The following is a 26,697-nucleotide window of genomic DNA, read 5'->3' as shown; positions in this document are numbered from 1 at the left end:
CCCAAAATTTCGGCCTCTACCTAGAATGTGTTACAACATCCGGAATCCATCAAAGACATGACGAAAATACTAATAAATCAAAAATCAACCTTAGGACTAGGCATGAGCATCCCTAACCGGGACTGACATTCTGTCAAACACTTGGCATCAATGCAACCTATAGGTCTAGGATACAAGATAGAGCATGAATGACTGAAAGTACTTATGAAACATAATCATAAGGATCATCACCTTCTCCAATGAATTGGTATAACTTCAATTAGTTCTTTCAACCATCATTTTAACAATTGCAAGTAAATACATGAAATAACCATGACATGAATTAGTCATATAACCATGATTACAACTAGCATAAAACCATATAAATATTAGGGATATGACAACCATCAAATCCATACATAAACAAGTGTAAAAGTAAGAGAACTTAGCTTTTTCATAGGCAAATAAAACCAGTTTTGAGGCTTCCACATACCACTCGACCGTAGACATGGCTAAACCAAATCTTTCTTTGAGCTAGTCACCCCCGTTCCATATTCTAAGCATGAATGTGGGATCTCATAGAACAAACAATCTAAAAACAACCAAGGGAAACCATGGGTTAAACCACCTCCAACCTCATCAAACCGTGATCACACCAAAACCAATGTTCTGATGACAACCAAACCGAACTTGGAATGTCATCTAGAATCCATCACTATCCTTGAGGAATTTTCCATCTCCTTGTCTCTCAATCTTTACCGCAATCCAATCCCAAATCACTAGACCCTAAACCGAGACCAGTCTCTCGGGCTTTACCGCAATCCAAACCTAGATCACTAGGCCCTAAACTGAGACTCCTCCCTCAAGCTTTACTATGTATCCCTCCAAAACCGGTCAAGGGATTCCTGGGCCTTTGGGAATGAAAATTTAGACCACCTCCGCCTCAGATTCTAAGATCCATTTGGCAAGCCAAAGCTCAAAACTGAGATAAACATCCCAACATACCATGGCATCCAGAAAAAGGAAAGGCTACGCTGAAAACCAATGTCATAACCCAGCAAATCCATGCCACCAACAACAAGAGAACCATACACTAACATTCAAAGCCATGCATGTCCAAACTAGCTAGGAAATCACACATGCAAAAGGTTACATGTAAGTATTCCTTCTCAAGCTGCCTAATTCTACTCTTCTTCCTTAATCCTTGTTTTCCTTCCTTTCCTTTTCTTGCTTTTCCTTCCTTGATCCAAAGCTAGAGTGCTCCAAGAAAACTCTAAGTAAGAGTGAGAGAGAGAGAGAATAATGAGAGAGCTCCAAACTTGAATTGACCATGAGCTTACACTAACCAAGATCTTACACCGACCAAGAGCTTACATTGACTATGAGCTTGCCAACTGATCCTCATAAGCCTTTTTATTAATGAGGCCTCTAATTTCTTCATTCTCCATTTTTTTTTCTTCAACTTCCTCATCACATGCAACCTATGACCTTTCACCTTAATTTTCCCCTTATTTCCTTTATTTTCACAAATAAATGTGCCAAAGATGTCTTTTTGCCTTTTAATGCCTTTGCTTTAGCCTTTGTTAATTTTCCTTAGCAAAAACACACATCGAGTGATGCCCACTAGGATATCTTTGCCCAATATTCAGCTTGGAATATATGTCCCTTATCTGTGGTCTTATTTTTCCTTTATTAACTTTTATTACATGGAATTTTCACCAGGGTTATTACAGAAACCCCCCCCCCCCCTTGGGGAACACCGTCCTCAGTGTTAAACCACACCAAGACCTCAGCAAGACCGTTGAAAATTAAACATACTACCCATGGAGCTTTATAACTTAGCTTGTTGTAGTATTTATAATGAATGACCTGCTCAAAAATTAACACCATGACAACATGACCAGATAACAATCATACCGCATAATGGAGCTTTATAACACAACTCATTACAATATTTACAATAACCACATATACACATATGCACATTTGTTAAACAAACAAATAAAAGGATACGATGCTCGTATCAATCCACAAGGGAATCCAGAGGATCACACCTCCACCCTCAGAGTAATACCAGGATTCACCTCCTTCCCAGCAAGTCTAGAATCCAATCTCACAATCAAAGCTGCATCCAAGTCTAATGCTACAATCATGTGCCACTTGTCCTCTTGACGAATAGTTACCAGCTCATTGTTCTAGGGCACACTCCCAATGTGCATTTGATTCCATCTGGAAATACTCATGACCAAAACAAATATGTCCCCGACTTTCCCTTCCTTTTTGCACAGTCCCTCAGGCAATCCAGTCACCCCTTTCATGTAGTCACTGACTTTCCAAGTTCCCTGGATCTCCTATCATGGACGATCCATCCCTTGGTAAGGCCTCCTTGCATCTAAAGATACAAAAGCCAAGGCATATATCTACCTCAAAACCACACTGGTCATAGCAAGCTCATGGAAATCAATGGACACTATTGGGTATCAGTGTCCCATAATGACCCTGTTCCTGAAGTGCTTACCAGTGTACTGCTGCATGTTCCAATTTCTTTTGTTGTTGCTGCCAATTCTTGCAGTCGATTTCAACCACCCAACATTCTTGCAGGAATGTTCATGCATTTCTATTCCAAGCACATAATTTCCAATAGATTCAAATAAATTGAAATCCTCAAATCTTACTTCATTGGTAGTTTGTCAGTAAGGTACACTTGCAATCTTGTTTGCTTCCTGTCACAACAAATCAAACTAATTGTTTGATATAAACATCATGTATAAATATATCACATATAGTTAGCTCAAAACACAACCATCATATATCAACATCATAAATCACATGTAACCATCACAAACCAGAATCATGGATCACAGATAATCATCATATACCAAAGTCATAAATCACATGCATAATAAAACTGAAATAAAATGTTGATACTTATCCTTTCATCAATCCTTAGCTTCTACCTTTATCTTTATTATGTACGCGCTCCGCATTGGTTGCCCCACCAGACAAACACCCAATGCCTTCTCCTCAACCATGTGCACATACACAAAGTGTGCATCACACACATACAGTTACACAAGTCATACAACACCACGCAATACATGCATCTACACTAGTACCATATGTATCACATGTACACAGTACCACCTATAAATTGCAACCACCTACACAATGTGTGCACAACATCACATGTATACAGCACCACCTGCACAACATGTACACAACACCACATGTACACTACACCATTGTACAATGTGTATGAAATACCACATGTACACAATACCACACACACGACATGTATACGACACCACATGTACATAACATCACATGCACTACATGTACACAACACCACTTGTACCACATGTACATAACACTACATGCACACAACGCCACTTGTACAATTATGCACACAACACCATATATACATAGAACCACATTTACACCAAACACATAACACCACATCTACATAGCAATGCATATCCAACATGTACATAGCATCATCTGTACAAAGCATTGCATATCCAATATGCACAGAGCACCATATGCACACAACACCACATATACATCATGCGCATAGTACAATATGTACATAACACTGCATATCCAACGTCTGCATGACACCATCTATACCTAGTACTTCATATGCAATATATGCACAACACTACATGCACATAACATCACATATGCAACATGTGCACAACGATAGTACCACACATCCAAAACCACACTGTTTTTACTAAGAAACCTTTCTTCTAGTGTCTTGTCCATTCTTGTCCCAGCATGTCGCAGACCACACTGCTTTCATTTTGTTGTTGTATCCCTCGGTGTAACCTGTCGATAACATAAGGACAGGCATAATACAAACAAGCAATACAAATTCATATTCACATGATACTGACCTCATTTATTTGTCATGACTACTCTTCCCACTTGATTCCTCATAGCCAGGAACCTCTTCCTGTCATTCGCCTATGTAAGCAATCATTCCTCTACAAGGACGATTCCTGATGACCCCGTCAGACAATGACATAGATACATGGATACATAAATACATATACATTAACATTAACATAAACAATCATGATCTTATCAGTCAACGACATTCATACAAACATACATGTATACATATATTAAACATAAACATAATCATGATCACATCATAGCTACCAGAATCATAAGGTCTAGGTTAAGAGAGCTTCCTTATTTGTGCATATCATGTACAACATTAAGAACAATCATTCCCAACATAGCCAGGGCATCTGACACCACAGATCCATTTACTTTACCTTTCCTGGTTATCTTTCTCATGGTTGTACTGCCATCGTCCATTTACCACAATCCACCAACCAGTCCAACCGACTATAATAGTCTTACCTTCCACTATGCTTACTCATGAATTGAGCTTCATCCGTGTCTTAGATCACCTGTTAGATACCATAGAGCTCTCCCCGAGCTCCCTTAACTTTCCTCTTCCCCAAACCAATTCCCAAGACTCAAAACATAAAAGGCAAGCAAGAAACAAACATGAAGAAAACCATGAAAACCAATAGCAACAATACGACACCACAACCAAAGTGGCGTGATCATGCACTAGACATAACAAAACTGCAAATAAAGCGCAAGAAAATCACAAAAGACCAAAAGCACAAGACTAACAATAGACACCATGACTCAATCCCCATGGTTTCGAGTGTTTCCAAAGGAAAACTCAACCTGAGCCTTTTTCAAGATTTCATGGCAACCTCTCTTGCCATGCAACTCCTTGCATCATGTTGTCATTAACACATAATTGTTAGTGCATAAATAAACATAACAATACACTAGTTATCTCATCTTGTTGTGCCAAGCACGTTGCTTGCAAGTGAACACATCCACGTCATCTCTCAAGGGACTCCAATTCTTTGACAGATCCACCTGTAACAAAAGACTAGCTAATATACATGTCAAGTACATGTTCATAAATATAACATGTATCCACATAATGTGAGACAATATTAAGGTTAAGAAGACTTCTTGTATGCAAAGCACTCATTCGTTTGGAATTAGAATTTCCAAACATTGTGAAAGGAATTATTACCCCTATCTTTTCTTTTACAATTTATCTTGTTGCAATCAAATCTTATTACATGCTATCACATCATCCAACTCTTAGTTATATAGGAAAATATATTTATATAGGCAAATATATAAGAATAATTAATACAAATACAAAAATAAAAATATTACTGTTATTATTTATGTTCTTCTTCTTATTATTATTATTATTAGTTGATTGATTTACTTATTAATTTTACTTATTCTATTATATATTTCTAACAATTTTAAATTAACTTAGATTTATTTATATATTAATATATTTGAAATTAATTTATTTTATGATTTACTTATTATATTATATTAATTTATTCTACCGAATTTTCTTTAAAAAAAATAAAATAGCCATTATAACTAAGTAATATTTTTATCTAACAGTTCAAAATTAATTTTCTTTTTATTCTTATTAATCAATATATTTGAAATTATTTATTTATTTATTAATTATTATTTTTTAATGATTTACTTATTATAATATATTAATTTTACTTATTCTAGTATATATTTCTAACAATTTCAAATTAATTTAGATATTAATATATTTAAAATTAATTTATTTGAAATTAATTTGTTTTATGATTTACTTATTAATAACTGAAATTTCTATTATATAAATCAAATAAATAAATAATATAAATTAATATAATACCCCTTATCATGGTCAAACTAGCCGTTATCAGGTCTTTTTAGCCATTACTTTATCGATAAATTTGAGTCATTGGATATTTTGCCCTATCTGTTTAAAGTGCATATCATTCAAATTGTCCTGACAATGAACCACACTGGTTGGTTCGAAAAGCGTCACAAAAATTTCTCCATGTGATTTTCACCGAAGAATTCTTCAAAAATTTAATATGGATCACAAAAGTCTCAATTCAATAATATATTTTCCTATAATGTATAGCCAAATATATTTAACTTATATTAATTATTTTTATAATTAATATTAATAATAATTTAGAATAAAGTTATAATTTAGCCAAATATATTTAACTTATATTAATTATTTTTATAATTAATAATAATAATGATTTAAAATAAAATTATAATTTAGTTAATTTATGATTTTTTAATATTGATAATGACACCTGTATTATTATGAAGTGGATGTTTTAATTATTATGGTGAATTGACCGTATATCAATACTTACCAACCATATATACTTACCAACCATTTGATTTATATAGATGTATTAATTACATCGGAAAACAAAAAAAACTTTCCATCTTAATAATTATTAAAAATATTCCACATAAATTAAATTCTTAATCTTCCTTTATTAATTATTAATAATTAAATTAAAATTAAAAAAATACACATGTTAATACCAATTCGATGAATCATGTACGATAAAGAAGTGATTTCTTACCAATCTCACTTATTTCATTTAACGTGGCGAGAACATCGCTGTAGGGTGACGATCGCGGCGTTCAGTGGTCATGCTGTGATTCAGGCTCATACCTCACTCTTCTTCCCATAAAAGTAAATCCAGGATGACAGACACCGATAAATGAACATCTGGTAAAAAAAAATGGTGCCTTTCCATTTCCATTTTTAATAAAAAAATATCAATGTACAACTCAAACTTTGATGCTTGCATCATTTTGTTTTTTTAAGCCTTTGTTGAGAGTGGTTTACTGTATTGATTTAGTACTAGTTATAATAGATATTTGTTATTCTGATTATGATATTTATTTGTTATTTTGAGGAATTAAAGTAAATAATTTTGTTATAAACAAATATATTATAATATCAGATCAAATATTTGTTGTAGTATGAGATTAGAATTTTTATACAAACATATTATTTGTTATTCTGATTATAATATTTATCTGTTATTTTGAGGAATTAAAGTAAATAATTTTGTTATAAACAAATATATTATAATATGAAATTAAATATTTGTTATAGTAGGAGATTAGAATTTTTATATAAATATGTTATAACATGAGATTAAATGTTTATCATAATATGAGATTAGAATTTTTGTGAATAATTTCGTTAACATAAAAAATATTTATTCTAATATGATACAAATAATTTAGTTACAAATAAATATGTCATAAAAAAAAATTGTATATTTAATTTTCTATTAAATAATAATAAATCACTTAACATGGCCTACTTGGATTTAGATTGAAGGTGAATGAGTGCGCTGTTCAGATACTCCTTGCTATAAGTCACTGTACTTACCTACCAAAAAAAACAAATAACATAAATTAATCTTATAAATATGTTCTTCACACATTTTCTAAAACAATTAATGATGTCAGTGCATTACTCAACCACATGTCGAAAAACATATCATGCAAGAGAATTTGTGGTAGTCGTTAGATAATTTTTTGGGGGACGATCCGCTGAGGCCACAATTTCAACGACTGAGTTGTTTGTTTTTTTTCGAACATAGACGGACTGGAAAATTCAATTAGTTGTTGGATTTTTTATATATTTACGCCGTAAAGCGTTCCCTCTGAGAGGAACTCCCCTCCGTGCCGCGGTGTCTCGTTATGGGCCATTAGATCGATTGTTAGACGATGGAATAAACTCCAACCATTAGATCATCGGCCTTTTTAGAAACCAAGCGTCAGCGAAGAGAGGCCAAGAGTCTGTGGATGGATGAGAGGCCAAGCGTCTGTGGATGGATGAGAGAGGACAGCAATCTGAGGCGCCTCGATCCCCTTCGATCTGAACATCAGGGAGCTGAAGCACAGTATGATCTTGTTGCAAATGATCTTGTTGCAAATGATGGCACTTTGTTCACTTTTCGAACCAATAAAAATGCTCCTAGGTATAAATTGGTTCGTGTAGACCTTTTGCAGCCGGAAGCTTTCAGTGACGTTATTGGAGAATCTGAGAAGGACGTGGTTGAATCAGCTTGCTGTGTCAATGGAAATCAACTTCTATTAAGCTATTTAAGCGATGTCAAGTATGTTTTGCAAATACGAGACTTGCAATCTGGAAATTTGCTTCATAATATGCCAATAGATATTGGGTCAGTTTCTGGAATATCAGGAAGGCGTAAAGACAAGGAGATATATATTGGTTTTACAAGCTTTCTTACCCCTGGCATTATCTATCGATGCAACCTATGTGGAAAAACCAGAGTTAGTTGTTTTCAGAGAGACTGTTGTTCCAGGCTTTGATCGGACAGAGTTTGAGGCTAAACAGGTAACGGTTATTTTTACTATTTTTTGCTTCTACAAATTTTTGCTTGGCTATCTTTAGGGAGAAAATCTTCTCTATTGAATGTTTTAAACAAGTAATCTGATTGTAAAAGCAATAGGTTTCAGTGTTTCACATTAGAATTCATTTAATTTCTTGCTACAAGATAGATGTTTCTATTCTCCTCACTTGGATGTTTCTATTCTCCTCAATTGGAATACTTAATACTAATGGGCAATATCATGCAGTCCATCTGGATTGACTACTGATGTGACTGTTTTCTAATATAATATTGTTACTGATCCGTCTCGGTTGTTGTCAGGTTTTCATAACCAGCAAGGATGGAACTCAGATACCAATGTTCATTGTATCCAAGAAAGACATTGCTCTTGATGGTTCTCATCCAGCTCTATTATATGGTTATGGGGGCTTTAACATTAGCATCACTCCAAACTTCAGTGTTGGTCGTATTGTCATTTCAAGACATCTAGGGGCAGTTTTTGCAATTGCAAATATTCGTGGTGGTGGTGAATATGGAGAAGAATGGCATAAAGCAGGCCCTCTTGCCAAAAAACAAAATTGCTTTGATGATTTCATATCTGCCGCCGAGTTCCTTGTGTCAGAGGGATATACACAACCTAAAAAGTTATGTATTGAAGGAGGCAGTAATGGTGGACTTCTTGTTGCAGCTTGCACAAATCAGGTATTTCCATGTATTTGATGATAAGATGTGTGGTTAAATAAAGGTCCTGTATAAACCAGTTGCTTGCTTCAATCCTTCCTCCTTTCGTTTCAATGTAGAATCTGATCGAAAAAGTTGTTTATCCCAAAGAAAATGTTGTTCTCTGTATCGGTTTTTCTAAAACTTATTCAAAAAGAAATGTAGGGAGCATTTAGCAGATCGTTTTTCGGTGAAATAAGAGGTTTTGATTGTTAATTCTGCGTTTAAACAGAGACCTGACCTATTTGGTTGCACACTGGCTCATGTGGGTGTTATGGACATGTTGTGTTTTCATAAATTTACTGTTAGGTAAGTTTTACTGTCATAATAATATTCAACTACTTCTCCCCCTCTGGTTAGGGTAATCTCTAGACGTAGGCATCTGCAGGGCAACTGATGATGGAACTTATGCTGAAATCTGCAGGCCATGCGTGGACTACTGATTATGGCTCTTCAGATAAGGAAGACGAATTTCATTGGCTGATTAAGTAAGAGGACAAATGCAGCCTGTCTCTCTAACTAATAAGTAGCAGTGTCTAAAATTTAAATAATATTCAAACTGTTAGTGATCTGAAATGAAGATAAAATGTTTTTTCTTTTTCTATTCACCCTATCAAAAAGTGCTCTATTAGTTTTTTTTTTTTGTTTTGTTTTGTTTTTATTTTTTATTTACTTGGAATGAAAGCTCCACCTGAAATCTTGGAGTACTTTCCCACATTTAATGGATGGTAACTAGGTAAACCACATTTTATGGATGGTAACTGGGTAAACCGTCGGCCCTGAATATGGGGTCTCGCCCCAAGGGAATCAAGGAGAGTCGAACTTGTGATCAGCAACAATCTAAGAACTTCATGTCTGGCTCTAGACCACTTAAGAACTTCATGTCTGGCTCTAGACCACTTGAGCTAACCCTTAGGACTATTTGCTTGAACTTCTTGCTTTTTGAAAAAGGCATCATCAACTGTTCATATAACACATTCTTCATTGCTGCAGATACTCACCATTGCATAATGTAAAGACACCATGGGACAATCCGGGACAGAATTTACAGTATCCTGCTATAATGTTATTGACAGCAGATCATGACGACCGTGTTGTGCCACTCCACTCTTTGAAGCTGCTAGCAGTGAGTACTTGATATGGCTCTGGCCCTGCATGAAATGTCAACTAATATTTGATATTTGAATGTTGAAGCTTATAGGCAACTATTGATGCACAAACCATTGGTGGCTCTTTTCCGTCCCTATTTTCACAAACAGACATAACATATGTGTGATTCGTGTTTTATTGTAATTTATTTTAAATCCATAGCTAATTTGTTTATATCGATTTTGAACTTCTTGTGTATATAGACGATGCAATATGTTCTATGTAAGAGCATGGAGAATAGTCCACAGACCAACCCCATTATTGGCCGAATTGATACCAAATCTGGCCATGGTGCAGGAAGGCCAACCCAAAAGCTGGTGAGTTATTATTTTTTCGTAATATGCTTTTTCTATATGCAATTTTTCAGTGATTTCACTGATTTGCTTGTAAGAAATAAAATCTGTAGACAGCTAGCTGTGTCTAATTGTTTGTAAAGTTCTGATTTTCAAAGCGTATTTACTATTCCACACCTGTGAATGACATTGTGTTCCAGGCAAGGATTAGAACTCGATTTACTCTGTTCATGTGTGTTGTAGGTTGCAGAAATGTCCGTTTCATACTAAATATAACACTTTTCCAACTGCAGATTGACGAAGCAGCAGATAGATATGCATTCATGGCCAAAGTGGTCGGTGCATCATGGATTGACTAGCCTAGGTTGCGGACATTTTGGCAAAGCTTGAAGTTGCAGCTGGTCTGATATTGCAACAGATGGACAAGAAATTACTCTTTGTGACTTCGACAGTGTCACACAATTGTCATCCCAATTATTATGGAATTTATATCCAATATATATTCATGGATTTCCATATTTTTAGGTTGTTCAAAAGATTTTATTTGGCAATGAATGCCACCAAAGAATTGAAGGGCTTATTAAGGTGCCAGACTCGAAACTGGTGCTTATGAATGATATATGTGTTTTTTCAGGGAATCAAGTAGACACAAATCACCATATTGTGGAGTATACTGGAGATGACTGATACACTGGCAATATGTCAAGAGTGTACAGTTTAAAAAAAAAAGGCGATTCAAAGTTTTTTTAATATGCCCGGTTGTTGTTATGTGACCACTAAAAGCTAGCTTGCTGGGAATATTCCTTGCAAGACTCCAATGGAAGTATGTATGTGGTGAAATGTATAAGTAGTTAGCATGACTAGATGAGCAATGGATCAATGAAGATAAGTATATGGAGAAATCATGGCTACATGAGCAATGGATGAATGAAGATAACTATACGGAGAAATCAATAGTCATTATTGTAAACTGTTTATGTTTAAGTTGATTATATTAGGATGTATTTCAGTTTTGTGGAAGTTTTTCTCTCAATGGAAGTATGTGGTAAAATTTGTAATCAGTTTGCACGACCTGACTCTTCCCAAGCATTCAACGGTATTTCGCATGAAGCCAGAAAAGCTGCAGTCTCCTGACCAACAGTCAACCTGCAACAACAAATGAGTAAATTAGCACCGTAAGGGAAACCGAGTATGGATCCCTCAAAATTTGGAATTCTGTGCATACAATTTTGCACATTTTTATGAATCAGGAGATAGGGATGCCTTCATTATCTGAGATGAAGATCAAAAAACGTGACAATGAAAAACACTATATAAGATTACATGCACAATGAAAAACACTATAAAAATGCTCCTAGGTATAAATTGGTTCGTGTAGACCTTTTGCAGCCGGAAGCTTGCAGTGACGTTATTGGAGAATCTGAGAAGGACGTGCTTGAATCAGCTTGCTGTGTCAATGGAAATCGACTTCTATTAAGCTATTTAAGCGATGTCAAGTATGTTTTGCAAATACGAGACTTGCAATCTGGAAATTTGCTTCATAATATGCCAATAGATATTGGGTCAGTTTCTGGAATATCAGGAAGGCGTAAAGACAAGGAGATATTTATTGGTTTTACAAGCTTTCTTACCCCTGGCATTATCTATCGATGCAACCTATGTGGAAAAACCAGAGTTAGTTGTTTTCAGAGAGACTGTTGTTCCAGGCTTTGATCGGACAGAGTTTGAGGCTAAACAGGTAACGGTTATTTTTACTATTTTTTGCTTCTACAAATTTTTGCTTGGCTATCTTTAGGGAGAAAATCTTCTCTATTGAATGTTTTAAACAAGTAATCTGATTGTAAAAGCAATAGGTTTCAGTGTTTCACATTAGAATCATTTAATTTCTTGCTACAAGATAGATGTTTCTATTCTCCTCACTTGGATGTTTCTATTCTCCTCAATTGGAATACTTAATACTAATGGGCAATATCATGCAGTCCATCTGGATTGACTACTGATGTGACTGTTTTCTAATATAATATTGTTACTGATCCGTCTCGATTGTTGTCAGGTTTTCATAACCAGCAAGGATGGAACTCAGATACCAATGTTCATTGTATCCAAGAAAGACATTGCTCTTAATGGTTCTCATCCAGCTCTATTATATGGTTATGGGGGCTTTAACATTAGCATCACTCCAAACTTCAGTGTTGGTCGTATTGTCATTTCAAGACATCTAGGGGCAGTTTTTGCAATTGCAAATATTCGTGGTGGTGGTGAATATGGAGAAGAATGGCATAAAGCAGGCTCTCTTGCCAAAAAACAAAATTGCTTTGATGATTTCATATCTGCCGCCGAGTTCCTTGTGTCAGAGGGATATACACAACCTAAAAAGTTATGTATTGAAGGAGGCAGTAATGGTGGACTTCTTGTTGCAGCTTGCACAAATCAGGTATTTCCATGTATTTGATGATAAGATGTGTGGTTAAATAAAGGTCCTGTATAAACCAGTTGCTTGCTTCAATCCTTCCTCCTTTCGTTTCAATGTAGAATCCGATCGAAAAAGTTGTTTATCCCAAAGAAAATGTTGTTCTCTGTATCGGTTTTTCTAAAACTTATTCAAAAAGAAATGTAGGGAGCATTTAGCAGATCGTTTTTCGGTGAAATAAAAGGTTTTGATTGTTAATTCTGCGTTTAAACAGAGACCTGACCTATTTGGTTGCACACTGGCTCATGTCGGTGTTATGGACATGTTGCGTTTTCATAAATTTACTGTTGGTAAGTTTTACTGTCATAATAATATTCAACTACTTCTCCCCCTCTGGTTAGGGTAATCTCTAGACGTAGGCATCTGCAGGGCAACTGATGATGGAACTTGTGCTGAAATCTGCAGGCCATGCGTGGACTACTGATTATGGCTCTTCAGATAAGGAAGACGAATTTCATTGGCTGATTAAGTAAGAGGACAAATGGAGCCTGTCTCTCTAACTAATAAGTAGCAGTGTCTAAAATTTAAATAATATTCAAACTGTTAGTGATCTGAAATGAAGATAAAATGTTTTTTCTTTTTCTATTCACCCTATCAAAAAGTGCTCTATTAGTTTTTTTTGTTTTGTTTTGTTTTTATTTTTTATTTACTTGGAATGAAAGCTCCACCGGAAATCCTGGAGTACTTTCCCACATTTCATGGATGGTAACTGGGTAAACCGTCGGCCCTGAATATGGGGTCTCGCCCCAAGGGAATCAAGGAGAGTCGACCTTGTGCTCAGCAACAATCTAAGAACTTCATGTCTGGCTCTAGACCACTTGAGCTAACCCTTAGGGCTATTTGCTTGAACTTCTTGCTTTTTGAAAAAGGCATCATCAACTGTTCGTATAACACATTCTTCATTGCTGCAGATACTCACCATTGCATAATGTAAAGACACCATGGGACAAACCGGGACAGAATTTACAGTATCCTGCTATAATGTTATTGACAGCAGATCATGACGACCGTGTTGTGCCACTCCACTCTTTGAAGCTGCTAGCAGTGAGTACTTGATATGGCTCTGGCCCTGCATGAAATGTCAACTAATATTTGATATTTGAATGTTGAAGCTTATAGGCAACTATTGATGCACAAACCATTGGTGGCTCTTTTCCGTCCCTATTTTCACAAACAGACATAACATATGTGTGATTCGTGTTTTATTGTAATTTATTTTAAATCCATAGCTAATTTGTTTATATCGATTTTGAACTTCTTGTGTATATAGACGATGCAATATGTTCTATGTAAGAGCGTGGAGAATAGTCCACAGACCAACCCCATTATTGGCCGAATTGATACCAAATCTGGCCATGGTGCAGGAAGGCCAACCCAAAAGCTGGTGAGTTATTATTTTTTCGTAATATGCTTTTTCTGTATGCAATTTTTCAGTGATTTCACTGATTTGCTTGTAAGAAATAAAATCTGTAGACAGCTAGCTGTGTCTAATTGTTTGTAAAGTTCTGATTTTCAAAGCGTATTTACTATTCCACACCTGTGAATGACATTGTGTTCCAGGCAAGGATTAGAACTCGATTTACTCTGTTCATGTGTGGTGTAGGTTGCAGAAATGTCCGTTTCATACTAAATATAACACTTTTCCAACTGCAGATTGACGAAGCAGCAGATAGATATGCATTCATGGCCAAAGTGGTCGGTGCATCATGGATTGACTAGCCTAGGTTGCGGACATTTTGGCAAAGCTTGAAGTTGCAGCTGGTCTGATATTGCAACAGATGGACAAGAAATTACTCTTTGTGACTTCGACAGTGTCACACAATTGTCATCCCAATTATTATGGAATTTATATCCAATATATATTCATGGATTTCCATATTTTTAGGTTGTTCAAAAGATTTTATTTGGCAATGAATGCCACCAAAGAATTAAAGGGCTTGTTAAGGTGCCAGACTCGAAACTGGTGCTTATGAATGATATATGTGTTTTTTCAGGGAATCAAGTAGACACAAATCACCATATTGTGGAGTATACTGGAGATGACTGATACACTGGCAATATGTCAAGAGTGTACAGTTTAAAAAAAAAAAGGCGATTCAAAGGTTTTTTAGTATGCCCGGTTGTTGTTATGTGACCACTAAAAGCTAGCTTGCTGGGAATATTCCTTGCAAGACTCCAATGGAAGTATGTATGTGGTGAAATGTATATGTATGTGGTGAAATGTATAAGTAGTTAGCATGACTAGATGAGCAATGGATCAATGAAGATAAGTATATGGAGAAATCATGGCTACATGAGCAATGGATGAATGAAGATAACTATACGGAGAAATCAATAGTCATTATTGTAAACTGTTTATGTTTAAGTTGATTATATTAGGATGTATTTCAGTTTTGTGGAAGTTTTTCTCTCAATGGAAGTATGTGGTAAAATTTGTAATCAGTTTGCACGACCTGACTCTTCCCAAGCATTCAACGGTATTTCGCATGAAGCCAGAAAAGCTGCAGTCTCCTGACCAATAGTCAACCTGCAACAACAAATGAGTAAATTAGCACCGTAAGGGAAACCGAGTATGGATCCCTCAAAATTTGGAATTCTGTGCTTACAATTTTGCACAATTTTATGAATCAGGAGATAGGGATGCCTTCATTATCTGAGATGAAGATCAAAAAACGTGACAATGAAAAACACTATATAAGATTACATGTACAACCTGGGCTTCTAAACAGGATAACTGAGGTGTCTATCACACTGAAACCACTTAGCTTGCCAATTACCGCAGATCAAGAACCAGATTATTGCATCTGCCATTACTGGACAGGAATAACTCACAATACTAATACCAAAGCTGTCCTCCCCTGCCTACACCTTAGGAAGATTAATACCCATACTATTCAAGGGGAAAGCCTCCTAAAGCTTAGCGGGGAAATGATGGACCTAGAGCCTGCAATAGATGAATGGGTAATTTTACAATGAAAAAACACTATATAAGATTAAATATACAAACTGAGCTTCTAAACAGGATAACTGAGGTGTCTATCACACTGAAATCACTTAGCTTGCCAAAAACTACAGATCAACAACCAGATTATTGCATCTGCCATGACTGGACAGGATCAAACTCCCATTACGATACCACAGCTGTCTTCCCCTGCCTACACCTCAGGAAGATTAATACCCGTACTGTTCAAGGGGGAAAGCCTCCTAACGTTGGCTGGTAAATGATGGGCCTAGAGCCTGCAATAGATGGATGGGTAATTTAAAATGAAAAAACACTATATAAGATTACATATACAAACTGGGCTTCTAAACAGGATCACTGAGGTGTCTATCAAACTGAAACCACTTAGCTTGCCAAAAACTGCAGATCAACAACCAGATTATTGCATCTGCCATTACTGGACAAGATCAAACTCCCATTACTAATACCACAAGTGTTCTCCCCTGCCTACACCTCAGGAAGATTAATACCCATACTGTTCAAGGGGGAAAGCCTCTTAATTATAAAATCAACCTAATAATTTGTAGACGATGTTTTTGATATAGGGCAAGAGAAACACAGAGCTATAACTCTCTGTTTTTTAGGTACCTATGTTTGATTCTAGACTTGGGAAACACAGAGCACTGTCTGTTTATTAGACACTTGTGTTTTTCATTGTCACTAGGGAAGCCTGCACTGCCTACCTATGTGTGTCAGAGAGGTTTTAGCTTTTTCGAACATAGACTTTGTTCAGAGCATTTTTAATGTGGCATTGTTAAATCTATTTTGAGGTGTAATAACGGTATTTCACAGAGATGAGAAACTTTTTCAATTTACTCTCCAAGCCAGCGAAGCTCAGAGCTTTAATGAAAATTGATGCTTATAATATCATCATCCACCTTCTTGTTACCTCTTTGTTACGATGTATGATGTTTCATATTGGCCTGGTGAATATAAAACGATGGTTTTATTAGGAAAATACAATTCATTGAGAAGAAGGTGATTATAAATGTCAGAACAAAATCTCTAACATAGAAATATTCCAAGATCACTTATAACATCAAATGTATGAATAATAATAAGAAGAATAAGAAAAAGATAACTTGTAACATTACATGAACAATAACCATAAAATATTACACTAAATAATGTGATGGAATATAATAAGAAAAGATGATGTTTTTGGTTTTTATTGAGAAGAATCTATTGGTCTCTTACTTCTCACTTTTTGGTGACATGGAGTTAATTTCAACTACCACCACTATAACCTAACAACTACTATTATTATGATTTTTAAATCCTACTTGCAAGCACATATGAAAACTTCTTACGTCACATAAATATCAATTACAATATGATTTGAACAAAGATTACACTGTAAGGTTTACATAGCAATACACCAAAACAGTGAAAAACAACATTAAAGTGAAAAAATTGATTAATGCTAATAGACAATTTTTCTCCTTTTTCCATCCATGTTGATGTTTGTACCCAATTGAAAAAGAGAAATATTTGTTATTTTTCTCATATTTGTTATCCTCTGGGCAGAGAGAGTCTTTTCTTAAAAAACAAACTCCCAAATTAAGTGAAATGTATATGTGGGATTCTGAAGCAGGAAAGGAGATGGGCCAGGATGGATATGGACAAAATATTTGTGAACTGGACAAAGGATGAGACAAAAACTTTAATCATAGATGACACATGCATTTGTTTCTAGTTGGATAGGGGACAACCTTACCTTTCAGCATCGCAAATGTGTAAAGTCGTGCATTTTTCAAAAGCCATAGACGCCGCATATAACGCTACTACTACGCAGCACCCACCACCACCACAATACCTGGGTGGTGCGTTTGCTTTATCCACGAAAATGACCGACTACTAACTAAAGACGACACTACACAGAAGATTCCATTGCCTGTGTTCGAAACGCCTTAACAGTTATATCCACATTAAGTTAACAGTTATATCCATCGAATAAATCATGTAAGGCTGATTAAATTTACATATTTGCGGTTATTTAATTGGATGGAATGATTGTTATCTTTCCATGTGGATTTAAATCTTTACCAAAGACATGTTGAGCTTTGAAGCATCTTTGTTTTATTATAAAGTTGACTTAAATGTGGGCCAGAGCCAATTTATCTATTCATCAGAGTTTTATTTGATACAGTGATTAACAATATTTTGGATTTTCTTGATAGTGGTTATTTAATTTGGTGGAATGATTGTTATCATTGTTATCTTTTCCATCTAGGTTTAAGTCTCCACCAATGACAGGTTGAGTTTTGATATTTTGATGATTTTTGTTATAACGTGTTCAAGTATAATTGTAGGCTGACCGGTGGTTGGGTGAAATGATTGTTATCTTTCTCATCCAGGTTCAAATCTTCAGCTTTGATATCTTGATGAATATTATTGTAATGGCTTACAGCGCCAGAGAAACACTCTTGAGTATAACTATGAGCTGGCTGGTGGTTCAGATCTATGTAAATACCATGTTGAGCTTTGATATATTAATAAATATTGTTATAATAACTTAAGATGTAAGAAAAACACTGTGAACTACTTAATATCAGCGATCTCACTCTTTCCTTAAACTATAAAAGAGGTTCATTTTTTTTGAAGAGGTTAATATCAACAATCTCACTTTTTCCTTCAACTATAAAAGATGTTCAATTTGTTTCAAGAGGTTCATTGCTTTTTTGTTTGATAAAAAATAAATGTTGCACATTGCTGTCATAACAATGTTTCAATGCCCTAATACTGTTTCTGCGTGTCTAAGGCCCAAGACCCAGAGACATCTGGCAGGTGTGAAATCGGCCCCCTTACTGACCACCAGCAGGTCATTCCAGTTGAGGCGTGGTTTTCCTTGAATAAGAGCGATGCATTAACTGTTAACAGCCAAAGATAGTTGTCCTCACTGCTGGTTTGACAGCTGAATTATGATAGGTTTTTCCACCTTGTTAAAAGAAAACGTGATATTTCATAATTTTATTTGATGAAAGTTGATCGTAAATCATGAGCAAAGTAATGAAGTTCCAGGGGATTCGAAGATCGTTCACTGCATTAAAATGCGAGAGTTACATGGTCCAGCTAGCCAGCGAGTGTTACCAAAGGATAATGGAATATTTCATCAAATTGATCAAGAAAAAGCACGGAAAGGATATTTAGAAATGAAATAAGACATTCAATGTGTTCTTTGTAATATAGATATAAACAAAACATCTAAAGAAAAGTAATTGCACAATGATCCACTCCAAGAAAACAAGGTTTTCCACAAACCAATTAACTCTTCTAGAAAAATTCAACAATTCTAGTTTAATAATCCTATCGGCCTCTCTTTGTACCTTTTGGGACAATTTCTAGTAACTAATACGTTAATAAATCGGTTTTGTTAATAAGTCGGTTTTAGTTAATAAATCGGTTTCTGTTACGTACCAAACTTTACCCTAACGACCTCACTAAACATGTCTTGCCCGCAGATATCCGCGTTTGATGTAGAGGAGGGCAGGGGTGTTGAGGATGGCGCAACGGAGTTGCTGCAGAGGAGGGCGACAGACCTGCAGAGAAGGGAGAAGGGTTTCGACGAGGGCCGCAAAGGACGAGGCGACTTTCTTCGCTGCATGAGGGCCACGTAGGCCGTTTTTCCTGCAGATCGTTTTGCCCTCGCCCTCTACCTATTATGGTGGTAGTTATGAGGTTTTATATATATTTGGGTCACTGTTATCTTAAATTTTACTTTATCTTTGCTGTTCGTGAAAACCTGCAGGTGTATGGAGGATTGATTCTACTCTGCGTAAGGAGAAAGCCCTACAAGATTTTTCGGGTATGCATTATTATTATCTCATGTGAGAGGTTCCTCTAGATATTTTGCTCATGTGCATAATCGATTTTTTAAACTACTGTTATCTGAAATGCCTGTTACTTCACTGTCTCATGTGAGAGATACCTCTGGATATCTTGCTCATAGACAGAATGGGTGTGTGAAACTGTTGCTATATGTGCAATACCTGTTAAGTTTTGTCTCATGAACTTTGGTTCATTACTGTGCATAGATCAGTGGTTGCATATTACATTTACTATTTGCTTAACGACTGTGTATGTTTCTTTTTTTGCGTCAAAAGCAACAAATCACCTCCCAAGTCCACCATCTCAGACAATGCCCCTTTTAGAGCTGCGAACCAACCTCAAGAAGCATTCCTGTTCTCAAATATGGTCTTCTCCTGTGCTGAGACTCGAGAGTCTGTAGGAGTTTTCTTCCTTGTTCATGGGCCTTCTCTGTATCTGTTGTTTCTATAATTTTGGTTCGTTTCCTTTTGCTTGTCTTCTAATCTAACCGGGTCTTATTTTCGTCCTCTCAACTTTTTGGATCCCACAACAAGCCATCTATGGAAGATCTATTATGGCTCTGAATGTCCTTCCACTTGCTATACCTTTTTTGTGAAGCCTGTCATTAGACGGCCTGCATCTTGGCAGAGTTTGCATTTGAAGATTGTACTTCCATAGTCATCTCGCTGGGTTCATTGAGATCCTTTCAAATCTAGGTCAACCCTATGAGGCATACCTTTGTTGACAGTTCTACGCATGTTTAGGTGCAATTGAAGATTTTACTCTCCTCGTTGGTCTATAATACCTGAGATAAACATTGGTAAAAAATTACTTGAATCTTGCAAGGGGTACCAACCAATAGTAAAGTGTACATGCGTGAGGCATTGAACCATTAAGCATAATTTCATTGTAGGTATCTCTCATACGTTCATAGTTGAATTAGGTGCTAACCAACCGAATCCAAAAAATTGAAATCCTCTTGAGCCACTTGTAACATCTATTTCCCTCAAGTTTTATCCGTTTTATACTTCCACTGAGTGTACTTTCATTACAGAAACCCTTTTGTCATTTCCACTGAGTGTGAATTGTTTAAAAACTCAGAATTGTTTAGATACTTTTTGGGTCATGAAATTGGTTTCAGCAATAATCTGAGCCAGACCAAACAATTCCTTCTTTTATATTCATTATGTATATTAGATCCCTTGCCTTAACACTCTAATCTGTAGGTGTTGTCTCACTACTTGTTGACACAGACCATCCTGTGGTCAAATCATGTTAAAACATGGACAGTGAAGAAAGTCAAGATATGTATTTCCAGTTCAACAAAATGGGGGAGATTTCAAGCTCACACAAGCATTTTGTCTCTGACCCTCAGGAGCATAGCCCCACTTTAATGACGACTGATATGACATTTTCTAAAAGGGCAGCAACATAATTGTATTCTGCATTTATTATTATATAGCTCAGGAATCTTGCTTTCATTTATCCAGGCTATTAAAAGTCTTGATTGGCCCTAGATTGTATGCCTGTGGGCCAGAAAGCTGCATGAATTTGTACTATGTTTTCATTCTGAATAGTTTCCAGGTTTCCAAGAGTGCCTTTTCTGGAAAAGTTTTCCCAGCGTCAGATGGATATTACACATGAATGCTCAGTACAGTCCCCACCTTGTTAGAGAATGTCCACTCTGCCATGAATTGTACATTAGCCACAGAGCAGATACAGAGTCTTATAATTTTGATTCAAAATTAATTCCCAATTGAATTGATTCAGTTATATATATGCTTTCTTGATTATTTAAACTTTATTCCTCTTTGATTGGCAATTTATCTTTACTGCTGTTAGAGGATGTTGTATATTCTGCTAAAACAAAACCACCAACCAGACATTGCTTTTTGCTCCTTGTTTGAATCGATCTTTTTATCCACTTTCCACTGTCGAGGATTTGGCAAAGGGATCTTATGCTTTCTTGATTATTTAAACTTTATTCCTGTTTGATTGGCAATTTAACTTTACTGCTGTTAGAGGATGCTGTCTATTCTGCTAAAACAAAACCACCAAAGGTAACTTCATTTCCATTCTTTCCAAATTCATTTTAACACAACTCACCTGCAAAGTATTACTAATAAATTTCCACAACTGATTTACATATTACTAATTCTAACAAAATAAATATTTTGCAGGTCCAATACTGCTTCTTCAGGTCTTTGATGCTTCCGACATGTTTTGATACAACTTCAAATATGGAATGACAAGCACAATGCTCTTTAGAATATTATATTGCTTCTCGAACCTCTTTTGTTACAATTCACTATTTGTATTTTCCATTTGAAACTTAAAAAAGGAAGTTTCAAGATCAAATACCATTTTGATAGTTTATGTCTTCACAACCAATTCATTGTCAATGGGTTTTAACATATTTTGTTAACAAAATCAATTGATTTTAATGAATATAATACATGTTTTCAATATATCTTCATATTAATTTAATTTCCCGTTTGAATAATGATTTCTTAAATAACCCTATCCAAATCAATATGGATACCCGGTTGTTGTTCACGTGAATTCATTCGTTTACCTTCACATTCAACTACGCAATTTTTACCAAATACAAACAAAGGTCTCTAAACAAGTTCAATGGATATTTATGCCTACTTGCATTCCATTTCGTAGCCACTTTAACCCCCAAAAACGGTTTTCGGCATGGCTTCCTCAAATTAAAACTCAGAATCATCGACCCTTGCTTTCAAAAAAGCCCACAAAAGCCCATTCACATTTCAATATTCTTCCACACACTATGCCTTACGGCGTTTCCTTTGCAACATTAGGTGCAAATGCTAGTTTTAATTACAATGTAAAAGTCCAGTGTAAATTAAAAAGGCCACTGTCAGATTAGACGATATTTTTTCTGTCAGATTAGACGATATTTTTTTTTTTTTTTGGGGGAATCTATCAATTTTTTATTAAATTTTATTTTTTGTTATTTGAAATATAATTTTGGTCGTGTATATGTGAATTTTTATTAAATTTTAATTTTTTGTTATTTAAAATGTAATTTTGATGGTGTATATAGATTAGGTATTGTGAAAAAACTTGAATTTAAAATGTAATTTTGAGTGTATACATGGATTAAGTCTTAGAAACATTTGAATTGTGGAGAATTTATAATTTAAATTTGTAATTTCAAAAATTTGCGGTAAAACAATTTAACCTAAAAAATAACTAGAAAACCACAGACACGTATAACCTAAAAATAAAATGTCTAACCAATGAACCACGACATCAACCAGTAGAGAAATTCGCTTTTTTTTTTAAGGAAATTCTTGGATCCAATGCTAATAATTTCGACGAAAGTCACAATTTCACATGAAGCAATAAAACACGACAAAATGGTGGGATTATAAATACAAGCACCTTCCTTTCCTGGTATTGCATCCCTTCCAATTCCCAAGCCAAGTGTTTGGAGTCTTCCCTTTTTAGAGAGTCTATTGAGAAAAATCGGTGGAGAAATGGATTGTTGCAGAGGCAAGAATCAGAATGATTGCATTGATAGCTGTACTTCTGCGGAGAAAATGAAAAATGGGAATTGTAAGAATTCAAAGGGATGGGCATCGGATGTTCTGCCACTGCCCGTGGGCCTGACCAACAAGGCGTTCTTTGTCTTGTTTTTCTGTTCTTCCTATTTTCTCATGAAGAGATGGAGGGAGAAGAGCAGGACTGCAACTCCCCTTCATTTGCTCACCTTATGGGAGTTGGTGGCCATTGTGACTCAGCTTGCTTCCTTCATATATTTGGTGGGATTCTTTGGCATTGATTATGTCCAGAATTTCGTCACTGGGAACAATGATGATGATGATGTGAGTGAAGTAGAGTTGATGAGCCTAGCTCCCAAGGAAGAAGTTGTTGTTAAACCTAGTCCTCCTCAAGTCCAGCTCAAGGGGAATTTGTTGGGGGATAATGACGATGACGATATTGCAGCTGCTGTTGGCAATGGGACTGTGGCTTCTTATTGCCTGGAGTCTGCTCTTGGGGACTGTAGGAGATCTGCTTGGGTGAGAAGAAGGGCCTTGGAGATGATAACTGGGAGATCTCTGGATGGGTTGCCTTTGGAGGGATTTGATTATGGATCCATTCTTGGCCAATGCTGTGAACTACCTGTTGGGTATGTGCAGATTCCTGTGGGGGTTGCAGGGCCTCTTCCGCTTGATGGGATTGAATACATGGTACCCATGTCCACCACGGAGGGCTGCTTGGTTGCAAGCACCAATAGAGGTTGCAAGGCCATTCATATTTCTGGTGGTGCTACCAGTGTGCTTCTCAGAGATGGGATGACCAGAGCTCCTGTGGTCAGATTCCCCACTGCCAAGAGAGCTACAGATCTCAAGTTTTATATTGAAGATATCAATAACTCTGAGAATTTGTCTGCGATATTCAACAGGTATAGCCATGTGTTTCTCTTGCACTTTATAACTCCAAATTTACCAAAGTTAAAATTTCATCTAGAGATTCATGAATTTTGATCCTTTTGCGAAAGAAATAATCAAATAGGATGACTGATAATCATTATCTGGGTGTTGTCTATTTCTTGATACTTTTGGGAAAGAAACCATCAAATAGGATGACTAATAATCATTATCTGGGTGTTGACTCTTTCTTGTTGATATGAAAACACTTGTGAGGAATAACAATTTTGTGGATGTTCACTCTTTCATGTTGATCTGATCTGCATAACAGCACCAGCAGATTTGCCAAGCTGCGAGGCATAAGGTGTGCAATTGCAGGGCGGAACCTGTATATGAGGTTTTCTTGCTTCACTGGGGATGCCATGGGGATGAATATGGTGTCCAAGGGCGTGCAGAATGTTTTGGATTTTCTTCAAAATGAGTTTCATGACATGGATGTTATCAGTGTTTCAGGTGAGTTTGTCTCTGCAGTTCTGATTGGTATTTGGCTTTTGGGTCATCCCTGTTTTGAGTTTCCTCGACTCTTGGTTCCCAATTCAGTGGTTATTTTTTGGATTTTGGTATGTTGGGCTTTTTGTCTAATGCCAAAGTTTTGGCCAGGCAATTTCTGTGCAGACAAGAAACCTGCAGCTGTGAACTGGATTGAAGGGCGTGGAAAATCAGTGGTGTGTGATGCTGTCATCACGGAAGCAGTTGTTAGCAAGGTCTTGAAGACAACTGTTCCAGCTTTGTTGGAGCTGAACATGCTCAAGAACTTAACTGGGTCTGCACTAGCTGGTGCCATGGGGGGCTTCAATGCCCATGCATCCAATATTGTCTCTGCTATATTTATTGCAACTGGCCAAGATCCTGCCCAAAACGTTGAGAGTTCTCATTGCATTACAATGATGGAGGCTGCCAATGGTGGCAAGGATCTGCATGTATCAACTACAATGCCTTGTATTGAGGTAAGAAAATCTTCGCAGACTACTTTTCTAAGACCACCTTTAGGTCATGTCCGTAAAGAGAAGCAATTGAGGTCTATTGGATTAAGGCCGATTTGGGGTTTTGGGGAAATTGAAGAAGATGATGGTAACGATTCTAGTTAAATTTATGGAGAAATCTTTCTGTGCTCAGCTAGATTATGTTGAATGTAATCGCTTATTGATTTTGATGGACAAGGTTTCTAGGAATCACATGAATTTAAAGAAGGTTTGGTGTATTATGACTTAAGGGCTGTTTGTCTCTGGGGGGACTTTGATTTGGGTAGCTTAACCATCGTTTGAGTCATCAAGTAGGATTGAAAAGAAAGTGATTACTGCCCTTCAACCTCCTTCCAAATTATTCTGAAAGTTTCCATATTTGTATGCATTGCTTGCAGGTGGGAACTGTGGGAGGAGGAACGCAGTTGGCTTCACAAGCTGCTTGCTTAAATTTGCTGGGAGTTAAAGGAGCAAATGCACAATCCCCTGGTGCCAATTCTCAACGCTTGGCCAGAATTGTGGAAGGAGCAGTTTTGGCTGGAGAGCTGTCTCTAATGTCTGCTCTGGCTGCAGGCCAGCTTGTCAATAGTCACATGATGTACAACAGATCAAACAAGGACGTGAAAGCAACCTCCTGAAACCTCATAGTCTATAGAACCCAATAAAGTCAGTATTTTTTTCCGAAGGTTTCCCATCCCTCCATGACACCAGATGCATATGTGGCCAACGTGCATGAACTATCAAGGATGACTTCAAAGGGTTGTAAAGTTAGCGAAGTTGTTAAATTTAGGTCTTTATGCACAATTACTAAGGAATAAATGATACTTTAGTGGAGAGTATTTGAATATTCTAAGCCATAATCTATTAATCCACAATGTAAGGATATCAACTATAAATAGGACGGAAGAAAGGATACTATTTGAATATTCTTAGCAATAATGTATTATTGCACAATGTAAGAATATCATATATTCTTAGGATGAAGGAAACTTGGTTTGGATTAAATATGTATATGAAAGAAGAATAAATATGAAAGTAACTTTGTGTATATATGTTGTGCAATTGACGGCCACCCATTTTTCCAATATCATTACTTACACGAATCAGTACAACGCTTTACAGTTTAGATGCTTTCATTCTAGCATGAAGTGGATGAAACTCGATCCAAAATTCTATATTCATCAATATCGTTTTCACTTTTCAGAATGGTTCGTGTTAGATAAATTTCCTCATTATGGGTGAAAGCCACCGTAAAAAATTTGTATTCCTCTACTCTTCCACTGTTCAAAATATTAGAGTTTTAATCTTTTGCGTTTTTTATTGAAAGAAATCGTATGTGGAGGAGTTTTCAAGTGTATATAGTTTTGCTTGGGATTGGATCACAAGATTTGTGAGATCAAATTTTGCACCACAACCAGCAGATTGTGCCTTCAGGTCTTACCACTATCACGCAAACAGTAACAAAGGCAGCAAGTGCTTTGAAATGGATTTTAGATAAAAGTAGAGAATAATGTATCTTCTAAATAATTAGTACAATTTTATAATAAATTTCAAGTCTTTACTAGTAAAATTTAATAAACCGTCTTAGATCTACCTAAGGC

At 36.1% G+C, this 26,697-nt stretch overlaps 1 protein-coding gene and 2 pseudogenes across 2 annotated transcripts; all 3 read left to right on the top strand.

Moving 5' to 3' along the window:
* The first annotated feature begins 7,538 nt into the window (after nt 1–7,538).
* On the top strand, nt 7,539–10,950 carry LOC149149197 (uncharacterized; annotated as a pseudogene). The gene is made up of 7 exons (XR_016262212.1): nt 7,539–8,239; nt 8,556–8,936; nt 9,187–9,261; nt 9,378–9,442; nt 9,948–10,080; nt 10,307–10,420; nt 10,690–10,950. The product of XR_016262212.1 is annotated as an uncharacterized LOC149149197 (transcript).
* Nucleotides 10,951–11,043: 93 nt separating this feature from the next.
* On the top strand, nt 11,044–15,571 carry LOC149149196 (uncharacterized; annotated as a pseudogene).
* A 7,443-nt stretch (nt 15,572–23,014) lies between these two features.
* On the top strand, nt 23,015–26,101 carry LOC149149195 (3-hydroxy-3-methylglutaryl coenzyme A reductase 1-like). Its single transcript, XM_089440286.1, has 4 exons — nt 23,015–24,109; nt 24,406–24,587; nt 24,735–25,081; nt 25,495–26,101. Exons 1-4 carry the CDS (start codon nt 23,181–23,183, stop codon nt 25,732–25,734), a joined length of 1,698 nt encoding a protein of 565 aa, XP_089296412.1. The 5' UTR covers nt 23,015–23,180; the 3' UTR covers nt 25,735–26,101.
* The last annotated feature ends 596 nt before the right edge of the window (nt 26,102–26,697 follow it).

Source organism: Pinus tabuliformis, chromosome 9 (assembly GCF_031772625.1).
Source record: "Pinus tabuliformis cultivar Carrire ecotype Pingquan chromosome 9, CPIR1, whole genome shotgun sequence".
NCBI classification, from domain to species: Eukaryota; Viridiplantae; Streptophyta; class Pinopsida; order Pinales; family Pinaceae; genus Pinus; species Pinus tabuliformis.
This window is presented reverse-complemented; position numbering and strand designations above follow the sequence as displayed.

Bases quoted from the DNA above. Each gene is read 5' to 3' on its own strand.
- LOC149149195 (XM_089440286.1), top strand. From the start codon at position 23,181: ATGGATTGTTGCAGAGGCAAGAATCAGAATGATTGCATTGATAGCTGT. The intron at 24,588-24,734 runs GTGAGTTTGTCT...AGTTTTGGCCAG, and splicing joins GGATGTTATCAGTGTTTCAG to GCAATTTCTGTGCAGACAAG. The intron at 25,082-25,494 runs GTAAGAAAATCT...CATTGCTTGCAG, and splicing joins CTACAATGCCTTGTATTGAG to GTGGGAACTGTGGGAGGAGG.